Consider the following 17,567-nt stretch of genomic DNA (forward strand, 5'->3'; position numbering starts at 1 on the left):
GCTGCTGCAGACACGATGAGCCGAATGGCTTCCTTCTGCGCTATAACAATTCTGTGATCTCCCATCCTCTGTATTTCCTACTTCCCTATCTGTCCCTCTCCTGTTACAATTGGAAATAAAAACTCTTTTTTGATAGTTTAGCAGGTTTATCCAATGAGTAACTGAGTCATACAGACTGGGAAGGACCCAGGTCCAAACCCAGTCTTTGCTGAGTTGACTGATCTCAGCCAACATTACAGTTGCCCCGGAATTCTCCTTCTTGACACTTCTTCCCGGACGCAGATTTTGGGAAGGTTGTACTTATCGGTTGCAGGCCCGCTGGTGGCTAGTCAGGCCTATCTGTAACCGGCGGATTCTCCCACAGCGGGTACAAGTGAAGGAGTCGTCGCTGCTGGGGGCAATTGGATCTAACCTTCTCCTTTTCTCTTTCGTGCTGGTTCTTCACTCAGTGGTGTCTGTAGCCGTCTTGATGTTGCATCTGCCGGCATCGTGATCTATGGCCTATGCTTCCCACTGGTGATGGTCGATGTGGCACACAGAGAGGGACTTCTTCAGGGAATCCTTGAAACGTTTGCATGGAGCCCTTCTGTTCCTTTTACCCCTGGTCAGCTCTCCATACAACACGATCTTGGGAAGGCGACTGCCGTTCATTCGGGCAATGTGACCCGCCCAACACAGTTGGCTTTGCAGGAGGATGGCCTTGATGCCGGTGATGGCTGTTTCCAGGACTTCAATGTTTGTGATGCGGTCCTGCCAGTGGATCTTGAAGATGCTGCGGAGGCAGCGCTGATGGAAGCGCTCTAGAAGGCGTACATGATGACGGTATAGGAGCCATGACTCGGTGCCATACAGAAGGGTGATGAGGACTATGGCTTTGTACACTTTGAGTCTGGTCTGTGCTCTGAGGCTCTGGTTGCTCCACACAGGTTTGTAGAGTCTGCTGAATGTTCTGTTTGCTTTTGAAAGCCTATTGTCCACTTCCTTGTCTATGGTGGTGTCAAACGAGATGACGGTCCCCAAATAAGTAAATTGCTTGATGGTATTCAGCTTGGTTCCCTCGATGACAATATTTGGTTGTCTATATTCTTCTTGGGGTGCAGGACTTCAGTTTTCTTTAAACTGATTTTTAGTCCGAAGAGTTGTGCCGCCTCGGAAAAATGTGTTGTTATATGTTGCAGGTCTGACTGATTGTGGGCCAGGAGAACATATGTCATCAGTGAAAAGAAGTTCACGGATCAGTTTTTCTTGTGTCTTTGTGGGAGCCCAAAGACGGCTGAGGTTGAAAAGGCCTCCATCAATCCGGAAGCGTATGTAAATTCCCTCCTTAAGGCCTTCCGTTGACGAGAGAAAGGAAAATTGGGCGGGGTTCCCATCTCTGATTGTTTTCAAGAAACTCTGCTTGAAAGTGCATATAAGTGAACATCAGGAAGAACAGGATTGAACTCAACTGTGTTGACATCGAAGAGTGGAAGAATCTGCTGAGACTTCCTATCCAAGTAGTGAAGTGAATTTGTGGAACCATAACCATGAAGGTTGCCATCTCAGGAAAGCAGAAAATTAGCAGGAAAATAAAAGCAAATGAGAGCAAGAAAATATATTGATAGATATTCAGTGGTTATAAAAGCAGTCCAGGTCACTGAATTATAAAATCTGCAGTCTGAATTCATTAGCTTTTTATTACTAAACTTGTCAATTACTATTTTATTGCTCCATTACTGTCCCTGCAGCATCTGGTGTTATGTGAGCATAATAGTATCCTTTTACCGCAGGATAGAACAAAACACTAAAACTGATTACAATTGGCATAGTTGAACAAGAAATTAGATTCAGCCAAGCCATTGGGAAAACCAGTTTAAATCCAGTCCAAGAAAAGGTTTAAACGTTCCCTCTAGCTCTCTGGTAAGCCTCATATCAATTAAGTTTGATCTGTGTGAGTAAACTTAGTCTCTTGTGGAACAGCCTAAGCCTGTCTTAAATGAAACCCTAGTAGGTGCTGTCGCTTCATGACCTATATTAACCATTATAGTGAGTCATTAGAATTATTGATTTCATATATCAGCTGTGCAGACTACACAGAACAGCATTAATGTGCTCAGAAAAAACATTAAAACAGTGATCTGATTTTTCTGAATTACAGAGCCTTTATTTTAAGTGAAACCTGTAAAACTGGGAGAACCATCAATGCTAGTTTTACTGTAAGTGCAGTCAGTGCAAATGCATAAAGACAGACTTTGTACAAATTTATAACGAAGGCGAAGTTTCCACATGGTAATGACCCTTATGTGAGTTACTTAGACCTTATAAAGGCTGAATTCCTTCCTAATGATTTCAGAACTGTCTCATTTTTAACAGATTTCTAGTGATTATAAGGGTGCAGTGTTATCTTGTTCAAAAAATGTTTGGTGTAATTTTAAATGCTCTCATTGTGACAGAGGCTAATGTAGTGTATACCAACACATTTAATAATATCGTGTATTGAGGAATCCACACTGGCTTGTGTACATGCAGTGCTTAGTACTTCCATTATCACTATCAGACCAAAAGCGATTAAAAATTTTCTATATTTTTCTTGGTGTGTTTATAATTATTTTTGTAGGAGAGTAATGATCTAAGGTTAAAAGCTTTTTCTTTTTTTACCATAACCTTTTGCCTTTTCATTCTCTATCCCTGTCTTTTTCATACATCAGACTATAGCCAACCTGCAATCCATCTGCCCTGTTTCCTTTCCTCAATAATAATAGGCAGTCTAACGCTTACAGAACCATACCTGACCCATTTTCAGCTGTCAGATTGGCATTCTGGCTAAAATCTGCCTTCCTGGTTTTATATCCTTGTTAGTAATAGTTGGACCTTGTGATTCTTGGCCACACTGACCTTACCTGCTCTTTTGGTCAGGTGGGAATGTGGGGAGGGGTGAAAACATCCCCAAAGGGAACTCAATGTTAGGTCTGGGCCATTTTAACTTTCAGACTTGATTTAAATAATTTAGGAAAATCTTCCACTGAAAACTGGTGGGAGTGATGTCAGTTGGGTTGGGTGACCAAGATTGCTGGAAATCCAAGGTACTGGTCCCTGGCATAAAGTTAGCGCTGAGCAGCAGCTTTGAAAGCCAAAGGCAAGAGGGAGTGGCAAACCCAGGGCTTGGGAATTCCATTGCAGTCCTTGGTGTGGGTGGGAGAGCAATCCATCTCTTCCTGACCCACAAGGATATCATTACTTTCTAAGTAATGTTTTTTACACTTAACCCAACAGCTTCTGCTGGCCACACTGCGATTCTCACTGTGCATTGGTAGAGGGTCATAGATTCATATACGGCACAGTGTTGTGAAAGTGATTCTGTTTTTTTTTGTTCCAAATATTTTTTAAAGGAATTTATGGGTAAACTGAATAAATGTTGGACCAGGTTCTTTTTGAAAGAGAACCATCAAGGGGACACTGAAGGAACTGATGGCAACAATGTTACTTGTTGTCACATGACTCAAGTTAAAGATAGAACAGAAACCCTGATAACAGGGGCAGAGAAGTGACAAGCGTTCCCTTGATTGGACAAGCCCAGTAGTAGCAGAGCACCTGGGATAGGCAGAAAACTCGAGCTTTTTGGTTGTGGTCAGTATGTATGTTTTACCTTCTGGAGTGAGCGGAGATAAAGTCAAGTCCACTGCAGAAGAAGGAGAGAATTCCAAGGAAGAAGAGAAGACCACAACCCAACTTCATTTTCCAATATCTCTGAAGGACCCTGAGAAGTCCACTGTGTCAATTCATCTTGTTTCCTGTATTTAAAGAAAGCCTACTAACTTACTTTGCAACGCCGCCTGAAAAGAATTGTTCTAAAGATCCTCGTGACCTGTCTACGTGTACTCAGAAGTTAGACCATATGCCAGTTTTGGAATGACATATCTCATCTGCTGTTTTTTTCAAAAATGAGCAAGTAATCTGCCCAAGTTTTTTTTATCTGTAACAGAGCTCTGAATTTATAAAAATGCGTATTTTTCTTTTTGGTTCACCGGTGTATATGTGAGTGTGTGAGTGTGAAGGGACTAAAGAACATACATAAGAAATGGGAGCAGGAGTAGGCCATTTGGCCCCTCAAGCCTGCCCCGCCATTCAATAAAATCATGGCTGATGTGCCCCAGTCCTCTAAGGTAGAAAAGGACTTTAAAATGTAATGTTCGGACTTTAAAAATTTCAATCTGTGTATTTATGTTTTACTTCATAACTAGTTAAGACTTGTTTTATAATAAACTTATAATTTTGTTGTTCATTAAAGAAACCTGGTTAGTGTGTTCTATTCTGGGAAAAATAGAGTATATGATTCACTGTATCGATAAGTGGGAAGGTTTAAAATAATATGTTGTGACCTGTGGAGAAGTGGGACTAGAATAAACAGTGTACTCCTCCTATCTCGGTCGTAACAACAGAAGGAGGCCATTTGGCCCATTGGGTGCATGAGCTCTCCACGGAGCTATCCAGTCAGTCCCACTCCTCTGCTCAATCCCCGGGGTTGGCCCTGTACAGGCCAGAAGTTAAAAAGCTGATGTGGAACTGGACACCAGTGGGCCATGACTTTACAATGTAAAGTCAGCCCCCACCTGTGCATTAAGATGAGTAAAGATGGTCATGGCGTGGGCAAGGACCCGGTGCAACCTGGTGCTGGTGGGTGGAGAACCACCTCATAGAATCTCTAAAAGTAGACGAGGGTAAATTTATTTTTTCTACTATCTTTGGATGTAATTTTACTTTTTTCCATGGTGGGAACCATGTGAGCGGGGTGGAGGGGGATTAAAACTACTCCTATGTTCTCGGGCTCCATTGAGTATGGATGTGTGCTGGGAGTCTGGAGAGTGGCCAATATGGTGGTGAATTTGAAGAGTTGATTGCCAAACCTCAGGATAAATAAATATTTCAAATCATCAGTATCAACATATTGTTGCGGATTAATATAGCAAATGGAAGTAAGCATATGAACTCACAAGCAGAATGTCACTGGATCCAGCTCTTAGAATATTTCAATTTGTGCTCCACATATATGAAATGTAGAGTCAATTTGTATTTCCTGTGTATGATATTCAGAACCAGTTTGTACACCATATGCATGGTACAGGGATGAGTGGCTTGCAATTATTTGTCAGAAAATATTTACATTGTTGAGATCTCATGCTAATTTTGAGCTAATCTGCATAATTATACACCAGTTATACACAAATAGTGCAAACGAGATCACTCCGTATATAGCTTTCTGTTGCTTCGAAGGCCAATATAAAGTAGAAGCGGGATTTATTCTCGCTATACTCCTTCCTTTATGCTACATATAGTGGGCTAGCTTGAGAAAACAAATGATTGTGCTTGAGCTGTATAAGACCTGCTGCGTAAATAGCAGTGAATATGTATGTACATAGTGTGTATGCTTTCATGTGCGCCTCATAATTTTTTGAAAGTCTTGAAAAAATTTGATTTAGTTTTACCACTGATGAAAGAATATTTGGTGTTTACAAACAATTGCTTAAAGCAGTGAATAAGATAGGCAGGTGAACATTGAAAACTAAATTGAGTTAGTCAGCCTCCTTGTCCAATGGCTGAGTATTTAGAGGCACAATTGAAGAAAGCTCATCAAAGACTTTATGATTAAGAACATAAGAAATAGGAGCAGGAGTAGTCCATTCGGCCGTTCAGCCTGCTTGTCATTTGATACGATTGTGGCTGATCTTCTACTTCAACTGCACTTTCCTGTCCACTCCGCATATCCTTTGATTCCCTGAGAGATCAAAAATCTATTGCTCTGTCTTGAATATACTCAATGATTGAGCATCCACAACCCGCTGGGGTAAACAATTCCAAAGAATGTGCTGCTTGAAGATTTCAGAGGACTCCACTTATGGCTCAGTTGGTAATTGCAGGAAGTAGCTGAGCCCAGACAGAATGGATGGTCCACGTCTGATTCCACTTAATCAGTCCTTACAGAGTTGATTGCCAAACCTCAGGATAAAAAAAGATTTCAGATCATCAGTATTGACATATTGTTGCAGATTAACATAGCAAATGGAAGTAAGCATATGGACTCACAAGCAGAATGTCACTGGATCCAGCCCCATAGAACATTTCAGTTTGTGTTCCACATATATGATATGTAGAGTCAATTTGTATTTCCTGTGTATGATATTCAGAACCAGTTTGTACACCATATGCATGGTACAGGGATGAGTGGTTTGTAATTATTTGTCAGGAAATATTTACTTTGTTCAGATCACGTGACCTTGGGGAACAAGATGATGACTGTTTCTTATACATACGAAGTTGTATGATGCAAGTCTGCTCAGTGATTGACAAGAAGAATTGGTGTGCTATAAGCTGGTTGACATCTAAAAGCAGCTAACTCATCCTTGATTTGCAAGTATATTTCCAAAAGCCATTCTTGACTTTTACTGTAAACCACTCCTCTCTGGTTTTTTTATACAACCAGAAGGTAAATAAACATGCGAGCAACAAATTGGCATATTTTTCCCAATTTTAGGTTTTAAGATAATTCAAGGTCTTTAATCTGCAGCACAACTAGATTGAAAACAAGTATTTAGTCGGTGTTCGATCTTTGCTTATATCTAAATAACAATGGGTCCTGAGTCTAGAAAACAAAATGAGCTGCAAGTTTCAAGCACCAATTCCCCACAAGAAAAGTTTGATTCACCACCTAAAGTATTAAATTTTATGACTGATGAAAGAAAACCTGGCTTCTTCGGTCAGTTCGTTAAATCAAATTTTGAGCACTAAATTAGAGAAAGGAACATTGAAAACAAAATGAAGGAGACAGTCAGTCTCCAGATCCACTGTCTGAATATTTAATGACTTGAATAAATAAAGTAATTTGAAGATTTTATAACTATACATGCTTCTTGAAGGTTTCTGAGAGGTCCATTAATGGGTCAGTTGGTTACTGAACTATACAATCCAGAATGTCCTGATAGTGATTCCTGGTCTTTGGTTACTTATCTGATCTTAGTCAGGGTGGCACAAGGGCCAGTGTAATTGACCTCAGTGTTCCTCACCCAGGATGAAGAAAATCTGACAGTGTCCTTGTTTGTGATCGATATGCAGTGAGCCCTGCTGAAATGTGCAAGTGGGCAGACAGTGAGAGAAGACAGGTTCAGATTTGGCCATGATTCTCCTCACGTGATAAGTTAGCCATGCAGCACTTACTGTTTCGGCTTATGCATGAAGAGGGGCTACTTGCGTGGGTTATTGGAGAGCAACCGTTGTCTGGAACCACACATGAGAAAGTGGTGATATCAGGAGAGTGAGGGAGAAAATGAAAGCTTGAGGTTATTGGCCTTGATGTTAAACATATTTAATTTAAAAAAAATATAGCTGGCCGAAACCAGGCAGTGTGTTAAAGTTAAAATGGTGTGGCCCACTCCTTTTCTGCCCCGATCTGACCGTCTGCAATTTTAAATCATAGGTGGCAAGGACACCTGTCTCAAGCCGGCAGGGTTCTCTTTTAAACTTGCAGATCAGACTCTGATGATGTCAAAGGGGCCAGATCTATTTTAACTGGAGGATTGAACAGGGAGCAATTGTGCCCTTGCCACCAAGCCATACCTGTGCAGAACGGAATTGTGGGCCACAAGAGGCCGAGTACATTAAGTTTTAATTCCTGCAGGTCCCCAGTGGAAGCTTCGTGCCATCCAAGTTCTTACTTCAATCCACCATCCATTTTGTCATTTCTGCCGAATTCAGGGATGGGAGCGGCAATCAGAGCTTGGATTTTATCCCACCCCTGATAAAATTAAGGCAATATCTGAATAATCCGAACAGAATCTGTGAATACTTAATAATCTGTTAATATCTTCACACTACCACCCTACCAATATTGTTAAAAGTGCAGATACAACAACTTTCACTGATATGACAACTTTATTGTAGTAAAACGTCCCAAGGCACTTCGCAGGCATGTTATCAAACAAAATTTGGCCAGTGACCAAAGACTTGGTTAAAGAGGTAGGTTTTAAGGAGCATCTTAAAGAAGGAGAGAGAGGTAGAGAGACAGAGAGGTTTAGGGAAGGAATTCCAGAACTTAGGACCTTGACCTGAAGGCACAGCTGCCAATGGTGGTGGGATTAAAATCGTGGATGTGCAAGAGGCCGGAGTTGGAGGAGCGCAGAAGAATTTTTTTTTGTATATGAGTGGATTGTTCTGACATGGACTGCACTACTAGAAATAGTGGTGAAATCAGAATCCATGAAAGGAAAGTGGATAAATATTCAGGGGAAAAAAATTGAAAAGGCAGGGGAATGGAAGCCAGAATAGTTACAGTGCATTAAATGGCCTTTTGCTATGCTGTAAAACTTGATAATTTCTATGATCTCTGCCAGCATTAGATCCCAACTGGCACCCTTAACTCCCTGATTCTGGTTGACTGTGTTTTCTCTAAACCAACTGTCTGTACCTCCATTCCACCATCATTGGCAGAGGCCATTGCCAGCACACCATTCCAGAATTCTGTTCCTAAACTTAGTCAGGTTGTCTCATTTGTCTCTGCCTTTAAATGCCTCATTTAAAAAAAGAACTTTTTTTTTTCAACCATCTTCCTGGCTCCTTTTCCAACTATTGCTCTGTGTCTGATTTTGCCTTTTGTGAAATGCCTTGTGATTAGCTACTTTCAAGTCTCACCTCTGATTAGCCTGCTTTCGCTACTGTGACATTAGCAGAGACATTGAAGTACTAAGCACATCATTAATTCATTGTCTGAGCGTACTACAAACTTCACTTCAGCGGTGCATTTTTTTGTACATTTGTGGGATGTGAGCATCGCTGGCAAAGCCACCATTTATTGCCCATCCCTAATTGCCCTTGAGATGGTGGTGGTGAGCCGCCTTCTTGAACCACTGTAGTCCATGTGGTGTAGGTACACCCACAGTGCTGTTAGGGAGGGAGTTCTAGGATTTTGACCCAGCGACAGTGATGGAACAGCGATATAGTTCCAGGTCAGGATGGTGACAGGATGATGAACAGACCGTGACAGGAAGGGACAAAGAGTACAAATTTAAGAGCAAATCAGCAGATAAGGCTAGAGGTTACAAAAATAATTAAAGGACAAAACTAAAGGCGCTGTATCTGACTGCACATAGCATTCGAAACAAAACAGATGAATTGATAGCGCAAATAGTAATAAATAAGTATGCCATTACAGAGGCATGGCTGCAGAGTGACATAGATTGGGACAGGAATACTCAAGGGTACATGACATTTAGGAAGGACATGAAGCTAGGAAAAGGTGGTGGGGAGGCTCTGTTAATTAATGATGGTATTAGCGCAATATAGAGGGAACACCAAAGTTCAGGAAACCAGGATGTAGAAGCAGTTTGGGTAGTGATGAGAAATTTGTGGAGATGAAAAAGGTTGTGGTTGTTGGAGGTCAATCATCTGAGCTCCAGGACATCACTGCAGGAGTTCCTCAGGGTAGTGTCCTATGCCCAACCATCTTCAGCTGCTTCATCAATGACCTTCCTTCAATCATAAGGTCAGAAGTGGGGATTTTCGCTGATGATTGCACAATGTTCAGCACCATTCGTGACTCCTCAGATACTGAAGCAGTCCGTGTAGAAATGCAGCAAGACCTGGACAATATCCAAGCTTGGACTGATAAGTGGCAAGTAACATTCATGCCACACAAGTGCCAGGCAATGACCATCTCCAACAAGAGAGAATCTAACCATCTCCCCTTGACATTCGATGGCATTACCATCACTGAATCCCCCACTATCAACATCCTGGGGGCTACCATTGACCAGAAACTGAACTGGAGTAGCCATATAAATACCATGGCTACAAGAACAGGTCAGAGGCTAGGATTCCTGCGGCGAGTAACTCACCTCCTGACTCTCCAAAGCCTGTCCACCATCTACAAGGCACAAGTCAGGAGTGTGATGGAATACTCTCCACTTGCTTGGATGGGTGCAGCTTTAGCAACACTCAAGAAGCTCGACACCATCCAGGACAAATCAGCCCGCTTGATTGGCACCCCATCTACAAACATTCACTCCCTCCACCACTGATGCACAGTGGCAGCAGTGTGTACCATCTACAAGATGCAGTGCAGCAACGCACCAAGGCTCCTTTGACAGCACCTTCCAAACCCGCGACCTCTACCAACTAGAAGGACAAGGGCAGCAAATGCATGGGGACACCACCACCTGTAAGTTCCCCTCCAAGTCACACACCATCCTGACTATCGCCGTTCCTTCACTGTCGCTGGGTCAAAATCCTGGAACTCCCTTCCTAACAGCACTGTGGGTGTACCTACCCCACATGGACTGCAGCGGTTCAAGAAGGCAGCTCACCACCACCTTCTCAAGGGCAATTATGGATGGGCAGTAACTGCTGGCCTGGCCAGCGATGCCCACATCCCATGAATGAATAAAAAAAAATGATCAAGGCAAGAAGTCACTTGTGGGAGTGGTGTACAGGGCCCCTAACTAACCACATGGTAGGATGGGGTATAAGGGAAAAAATAATGGAAGCTTGTCAATAATCATGGGGGATTTTAATCTACATATAGACTGTGTTATGACTAAGGCGGGAGGAGTGCACTGTTAATTCAGTCCCACTTCTCCACAGGTCACAACATATTTTTAAAATTTTCCCAGTTCATGAGATACACTATTTTCCCAGAATAGAACACACTAACAAGATTTCTTTACTGAACAACAAAATTAACAGTTTATTATAAAACAAGTCTTAACTAGTAATGAAGTAAAACAGTAACACAGATCAAATTTTTAAAAATCCAACATTAAATTTTTAAAAGTTCCATTTCTACCTTAACCAAATTTTAAAGTCCCTTTTTACCTTACTCCCTTCAGTTCTCACTCACACACACATATATACACCAGTTAACTGAAAAAAGATTTTTTAAAAAAGCTTTTTAGATCAGAGGTCTATTACAGACAAAAAAACACATCTGGGCAGATCACTTGCTCACCCCTAAAGAAAATAGCAGATGAGACACACTGCACCAAACTGTCACATAGTCCAACCTCCGAGCACATGCAGACAGGTCACTAGAATCTTCCAGAATTGTTCTCTTTAGGCGGCATTCAGAATTATTTTTAGGAGGCTTTCTTCAAATATAGGAGACAAAACGAATCAACACAGTGAACTTCACAGAATCTTTAGGGAATTGCGAGAAAACGAGCTGGGTTGTAGTCTTCTGTTCTTCCTTAGAATTCTCTCCTCCTCCTGTTCTTTTTGCTACTTAAACAGCACTTAACTTTTATCTCCTTCCAGAAGGTAAAAACTACACGCACACTTGACTCACAACCAGAAAACCTGTCAATTTTTTTTCTGTTCATCCAGATGCTGTCTGTTACTACTGGGCTTGTCCAATCAAAGGAGGAATTGTCACTTTTTTGTTGCTGCTGCCGGGGCTTCTGCTCTAAGCCTAACCTGAGCCATGTGACAAACAGCAACACTGTTGCCAATCCAGCTTCCTCAGTCCTCCTTGATTAAAAAACTTATCCAGCATTTATTTAGCTTAACTATAAATTTCTTTTAAAATATTTTTTAACAGAAAAGAATCACTTTCATCATAACTGGCAACATCAGATGGGCAAAGTTAGCCTCGATGAGGAGTTCATAGAATGTTTTCGGAATAGTTTCTTAGCACAGCACGTTCTGGAGCCAACCAGACAGCAGGCTATACTAGACCTGGTATTTTGCAACGAGATAGGTTTAATTAATGTAAAATAAAAGCAAAATACTGCAGATGCTGGAAAGCTGAAATTAAAACAGAAAGTGCTGGAAATACTTAGCAGGTCAGGCAGCATGTGTGGAGAGAGAAGCAGAGTTAATATTTCAGGTCTGTGACCTTTCATCAGAACTGGATTAATTAATGACTTCATAGTGAAGGCACCCCTAGGCAGCAGCAATCATAATATGATTGAATTTTACGTTCAGTTTGCGGGAGAGAAGAGTGGGTCTAAGCTAGTATTTTAAACTTAAATAATGATAACTATGAGGGCATGAAAGCAGAGCTAGCTAATGTGAACTGGCAAATTAGGTTAAGGGATAGGTCAATAGAGATGCAGTGGCAGACATTTAAGGGGATATTTCAAAATACACAGAATAGATATATTCCAATGAGAAGGAAAAATTCCAAGGGGAGGACCCAGCATCCGTGATAAACTAAAAAGGTTAAAGATAGTATCAAACTTAAAGAAAAAGCCTATAACTGCGCAAAGATGGGTGGCAGGTCAGAAGATTGGACTAAACATAAAGAGCAGCAAAGAATGATTAAAAGATTAATAAGGAGGGAAAAATTAGAGTATGAGAGAAAGCTAGCTAGAAATATAGAAACGGATAATAAGAGTTTCTCTAGATATTTAAAAAAGAAAAGTTAACAAAATGAGCGTTAGTTCTGTAGAAAGTGAGTCTGGGGAATTAGTGATGGAAAATAAAGGAGATGGCAGATGAATTAAACAGGTATTTTGCATCTGTCTTCACTATAGAGGATACAGGTAACATCCCAGAATTAGCTGCAAATCAGGAAATGGAAGGGAGGGAGGAACTCAAGAAAATTACAATCACCAGGGAAGTGGTACTGAGCAAAATGTTGGAGCTGCGGGCTGACAGGTCCCCAGGTCCTGAAGGACTTCATCCTAGGGTTTTAAAAGAAGTGGGTAGTGAGATACTGATGCGTTGGTTTAATTTTCCAAAATTCCCTAGATTCAGGGAAGGTTCCATTAGATTGGAAAACAGCAAATGTAACTCCTTTATTCAAAAAGGGAGGGAGACCGAAAGCAGGAAACTACAGGCCAAATTTGCTGATGACACAAAGATAGGTAGGAAAATAAGTTGTGAAGAGGACATAAAGAGGCGACAAAGGGATATAGATAGGTTATGCGAGTGGGTAAAGATCTGGCAAATGGAGTATAATGCGGAAAAATGTGAAATTGTCCATTTTGGCAGGAAGAATAAAAAAGAAGCATATTATCTAAATGGTTAGAGTTAGAGTTATACAGCACAGAAATAGGCCCTTTGGCCCATCGTCTCTGTGCCGGCCATCTAGCACCTAACTATTGTAATCCCATTTTCCACCATTTGGCCCGTAGCTTTCTATGCTATGGCGTTTCAAGTGCTCATCCAAATACTTCTTAAATGTTGTGAGGGTTCCTGCCTCTACCACCTCTTCAGGTAGTGCGTTCCAGATTCCAACCACCCTCTGGGTGAAAAAATCTTTCCTCAAATCCCCTCTAAACCTCCTGCCCCTTACCTTAAATCTATGCACCCTGGTTATTGACCCCTCCGCTAAGGGAAAAAGTTTCTTCCTATCTAACCTATCAATGCCCCTCATAATTTTGTACACCTCAATCATGTCCCTCCTCAGCCTTCTCTTCTCTAAGGAAAACAACCCTAGCCTTTTCAGTCTCTCTTCATAGCTGAAATGCTCCAGCCCAGGCAAGATCCTGTTGAAGCTCCTCTGCACCCTCTCCAGGGCAATCACCTCCTTCCTACAGTAGGGTGCCCAGAACTGTACACAGTACTCCAGCTGTGGCCTAACTAGTGTTTTATACAGCTCCATCATAACCTCCCTGCTCTTATATTCTATGCCTCGGCTAATAAAGGCAAGTATCCCATATGCCTTTCTAACCACCTTGTCTAACGGTGCTGCTGCTTTCAGTGATCTATGGACAAGTACACCAAGGTCCCTCTGACCCTCTGTACTTCCTAGGGTCCAACCATCCATTGTATATTCCCTTGCCTTGTTAGTTCTCCCAAAATGCATCACCTCACACTTCTCAGGATTAAATTCCATTTGCCACAGCTCCGCCCATCTTTCCAGCCTAGCTATATCGTCCTGTAATCTAACGTTTTCCTCCTCACTATTTATGACACCACCAATTTTCGTGTCATCTGCGACTTACTGATCATACCTCTTATATTCACGTCTAAATCATTAATGTGAACTACAAACAGCAATGGTCCCAGCACCGATCCCTGCGGTACACCACTGGTCCCAGGCTTCCACTCGCAAAAACAACCCTCGACCATCACCCTCTGCCTCCTGCCACTAAGCCAATTTTTGATCCAAATTGCCCTGGATCCCATGGGCTCTTATTTTCTTAACCAATCTCCAATGCGGGACCTTATCAAAAGCCTTACTGAAGTCCATGTAGACTACATCAACTGCTTTACCCTCATCTACACATCTAGTCACCACCTCGAAAAATTCAATCAAGTTAGTTGGACACGATCTACCCCCTAACAAAGCCATGCTGACTATCCCTGATTAATCCCTGCCTCCCCAAGTTGAGATTAATCCTTTCCCTCAGAACTTTTTCCAATAGTTTCCCTACCACTGATGTTAGACTCACTGGCCTGTAATTACCTGGTTTATCCCTGCTACCCTTCTTGAAAAATGGTACCACATTCACTGTCCTCCAATTCTCTGCTATCTCTCCTGTGGCCAGAGAGGATTTGAAAATTTGTGTCAGAGCCCCTGCTATCTCCTCCCTTGCCTCACATAACAGCCTGGGATACATCTCATCTGGGGCTGGGGATTTATCCACTTTTAAGTCTGCTAAAACAGCTAATACTTCCTCCCTTTCAATGCTAATATGTTCAAGTATATCACAATCCGCCTCCCTGATCTCTACACCTGCATCGCCCTTCTCCATAGTGAACACAGATGAAAAGTAATCATTTAAAACCTCACCTCTGTCCTCCGGCTCCACACACAGAATGCCTCTTTGGTCCGTATTGGGCCCTACTCTTTCCCTGGTTATCCTCTTTCTCTGGTTATCCTCTTTCTCTTAATATACAGATAAAATGCCTTAGGATTTCCCTTTATCTTGCCTGCCAGTGTTTTTTCATGCCCCCTCTTCACTCTCCTAATTACTTTAAGTACCCCCTACACTTTCTGTACTCCTCTGGTGCCTCCGCTGTTTTCAGCGCTCTGAATCTGCCATAAGCCTCCTTTTTTTTTCCTGATCCAATCCTTTATATCCCTTGACCTCCAGGGTTCTCTGGACTTGTTGGTCCTACCCTTCACCTTAACGGGTATATGTTGGCTCTGAACTCTCACTATTTCCTCTTTGACTCCCACTGGTCTGATGTAGACTTTCCTACAAATAGCTGCTCCCAGTCCACTTTGGCCAGATCCTGTTTTATCATATTGAAATCGGCCTTCCCCCAATTCAGTACCTTTATTTCTAGCCCATCTTTGTACTTTTCCATAACTACCTTAAATCGTCCAGAGTTATCGTTACTATCTCCAAAATCCTCCCCCACTGACACTTCTACCACTTGTCCAGCTTTATACCTTAGGATTACGTCCAGTATTGCCCCTTCTCTTGTAGGATTTTCTACGTACTGGCTCAAAAAGCTCTCCTGTATGCACTTTAAGAATTCCGCCCCCTTTAAGCCTTTTGCACTAAGACTATCCCAGTTGATATTGGGGAAGTTGAAATCCCTTACTATTATTACCCTATTATTTTTACACCTCTCTGAGATTTGCCTACATATCTGCTCCTCTATCTCTCCCTGGCTGGAGGCCTTTAGTACTCTCCCAGCCAAGTGATTGCCCCCTTTTTGTTTTTAAGGTCTACCTATGTGGCCTCATTTGAGGAACCTTCTAAGATATCATCCCTTCTTACTGCAGTCATTGACTCCTTGATCAACAGTGCAATGCAACCTCTCTCCTGTCTTGCCTGTAGATTCTATACAGATTGCAGAGCTCTGAGATGCAGAGGAATCTGGGTGTCCTAGTGCATGAATTGCAAAAAGTCAGTGTGCAGGTACAGCAGGTAATTAGGAAAGCTACTAGAATGTTATTGTTTATTGCGAGGGGAATTGAATACAAAAGTAGGGAGGTTATACTTCAGTTATACAGGGTATTGGTGAGACCACATCTGGAGTACTGTGTACAATATTGGTCTCATTTAATGAAAGATGTAAATGCGTTGAAAGCAGTTCAGTGAAGGTTTACTAGACTAATACCTTGAATGGGCAGGTTGTCTTTTGAGGAAAGGTTGGATAGCCTAGGCTTGTTTCCACTGAAGATTAAAAGAGTAAGAGGTGCCTTGATTGAAACATATAGGATCCTGAGGGGTCTTGACAGGGTGGATGTGGAAAGGATGTTTCCTCTTGTGGGAGAATCTAGAACTAGGGGTCACCCATTTAAGACAGAAATTAGGAGAAATTATTTCTCTGAGGGTTGTGAGTCTTTGGAACTCTCTTCCTCAAAAGGCGGTGAAAGCAGAGTCTTTGAATATTTTTAAGGCATAGGTAGATAGATTCTTGATGAGCAAGGGGGTGAAAGGTTATCAGGGGGTAGGCGGGAATGTGGAGTCGAGGTTACAATCAGATCAGCTACGATCTTAGTTTAGTTTAGTTTAGAGATACAGCACTGAAACAGGCCCTTCGGCCCAACGAGTCTGTGCCGACCATCAACCACCCATTTATACTAATCCTACATTCCTACCACATCCCCACCTGTCCCTATATTTCCCTACCACCTACCTATACTAGGGGCAATTTATAATGGCCAATTAACCTATCAACCTACAAGTCTTTGGCATGTGGGAGGAAACTGGAGCACCCGGAGGAAACCCACGCAGACACAGGGAGAACTTGCAAACTCCACACAGGCAGTACCCAGAATTGAACCCGGGTCGCTGGAGCTGTGAGGCTGCGGTGCTAACCACTGCGCCACTGTGCCGCCCCGACAGCCTGTCCACCATCTAATAGGCACACGTCAGGAGTGTGATCGCATACTCTCCACTTGCCTGCACGAGTGCAGCTTCAACAACACCCAAACAGCCCTACACCATCCAGTACAAAGCAGCCCGCTTGACTGGCACCCCATTCATACCCTTCAACATTCACACCCTCCACCACCGACGCACAGTGGCAGGATACCTTCCAAAACCCACACTTGTTGAATAGTGGAGCAGGGTCGAGGGGCCTACTCCTGCTCCTGCTCCTGCTCCTAATTCGTATGTTTGTGTGTAACTTGGAGGGGAGTTTACAGGTGGTGATGGTCCCATGGGTCTGCTGCGTTTGTTCTTCTAGGTAGTAGAGGTTGTGGGTTTTGGAAGGTATCCTGCCACTGTGCGTCGGTGGTGGAGGGTGTGAATGTTGAAGGGTGTGAATGGGGTGCCAGTCAAGCGGGCTGCTTTGTACTGGATGGTGTAGGGCTGTTTGAGTGTTGTTGAAGCTGCACTCGTGCAGGCAAGTGGAGAGTATGCGATCACACTCCTGACGTGTGCCTATTAGATGGTGGACAGGCTGTCGGGGCTGAACTTTATGCTTCTCTGTAAGGCAGGTTTTTAGGAAGGATGGAGCAGAGAATTGGCGTGGATTCATCCTCCACGGAACTCAACGCCGTATTGCTGCGTTACGATTCTTTTGCAGACGGAAAAGAAAAAGCCTTACCTTATCTACACACCACCGAGTCCTCCTTTTTTTTTTGGTTAGAGGAGGAGGGTGGGTGGGAGACACTACAGGTGTAGTGTCTCGGGTTCAGAAACGGCCCAAATATATAGGATTTTACTTACCCAGCAGCCCCCTGGTCTCCGCCG

General features: G+C 42.6%; 1 protein-coding gene across 4 annotated transcripts in view; it reads left to right on the top strand.

Annotated features, from left to right (window-relative positions):
* Positions 1–17,567, top strand: part of scfd2 (sec1 family domain containing 2) — a 422,892-nt gene that overhangs the window by 320,917 nt on the left and 84,408 nt on the right. The window contains exon 6 of one of the 4 annotated variants that reach the window (XM_068035388.1): positions 1,179–2,561. The exons of the other annotated variants lie outside the window; for them this stretch is intronic. Within the exon in view, the coding sequence (XP_067891489.1) occupies positions 1,179–1,315 (137 nt within the window). The 3' untranslated portion in view covers positions 1,316–2,561. Of the gene's footprint in view, positions 1–1,178; positions 2,562–17,567 lie in introns of those variants that run through there. 4 annotated transcript variants of the gene reach the window in all.

Source organism: Heterodontus francisci, chromosome 1 (genome assembly GCF_036365525.1).
Source record: "Heterodontus francisci isolate sHetFra1 chromosome 1, sHetFra1.hap1, whole genome shotgun sequence".
NCBI lineage: Eukaryota > Metazoa > Chordata > Chondrichthyes > Heterodontiformes > Heterodontidae > Heterodontus > Heterodontus francisci.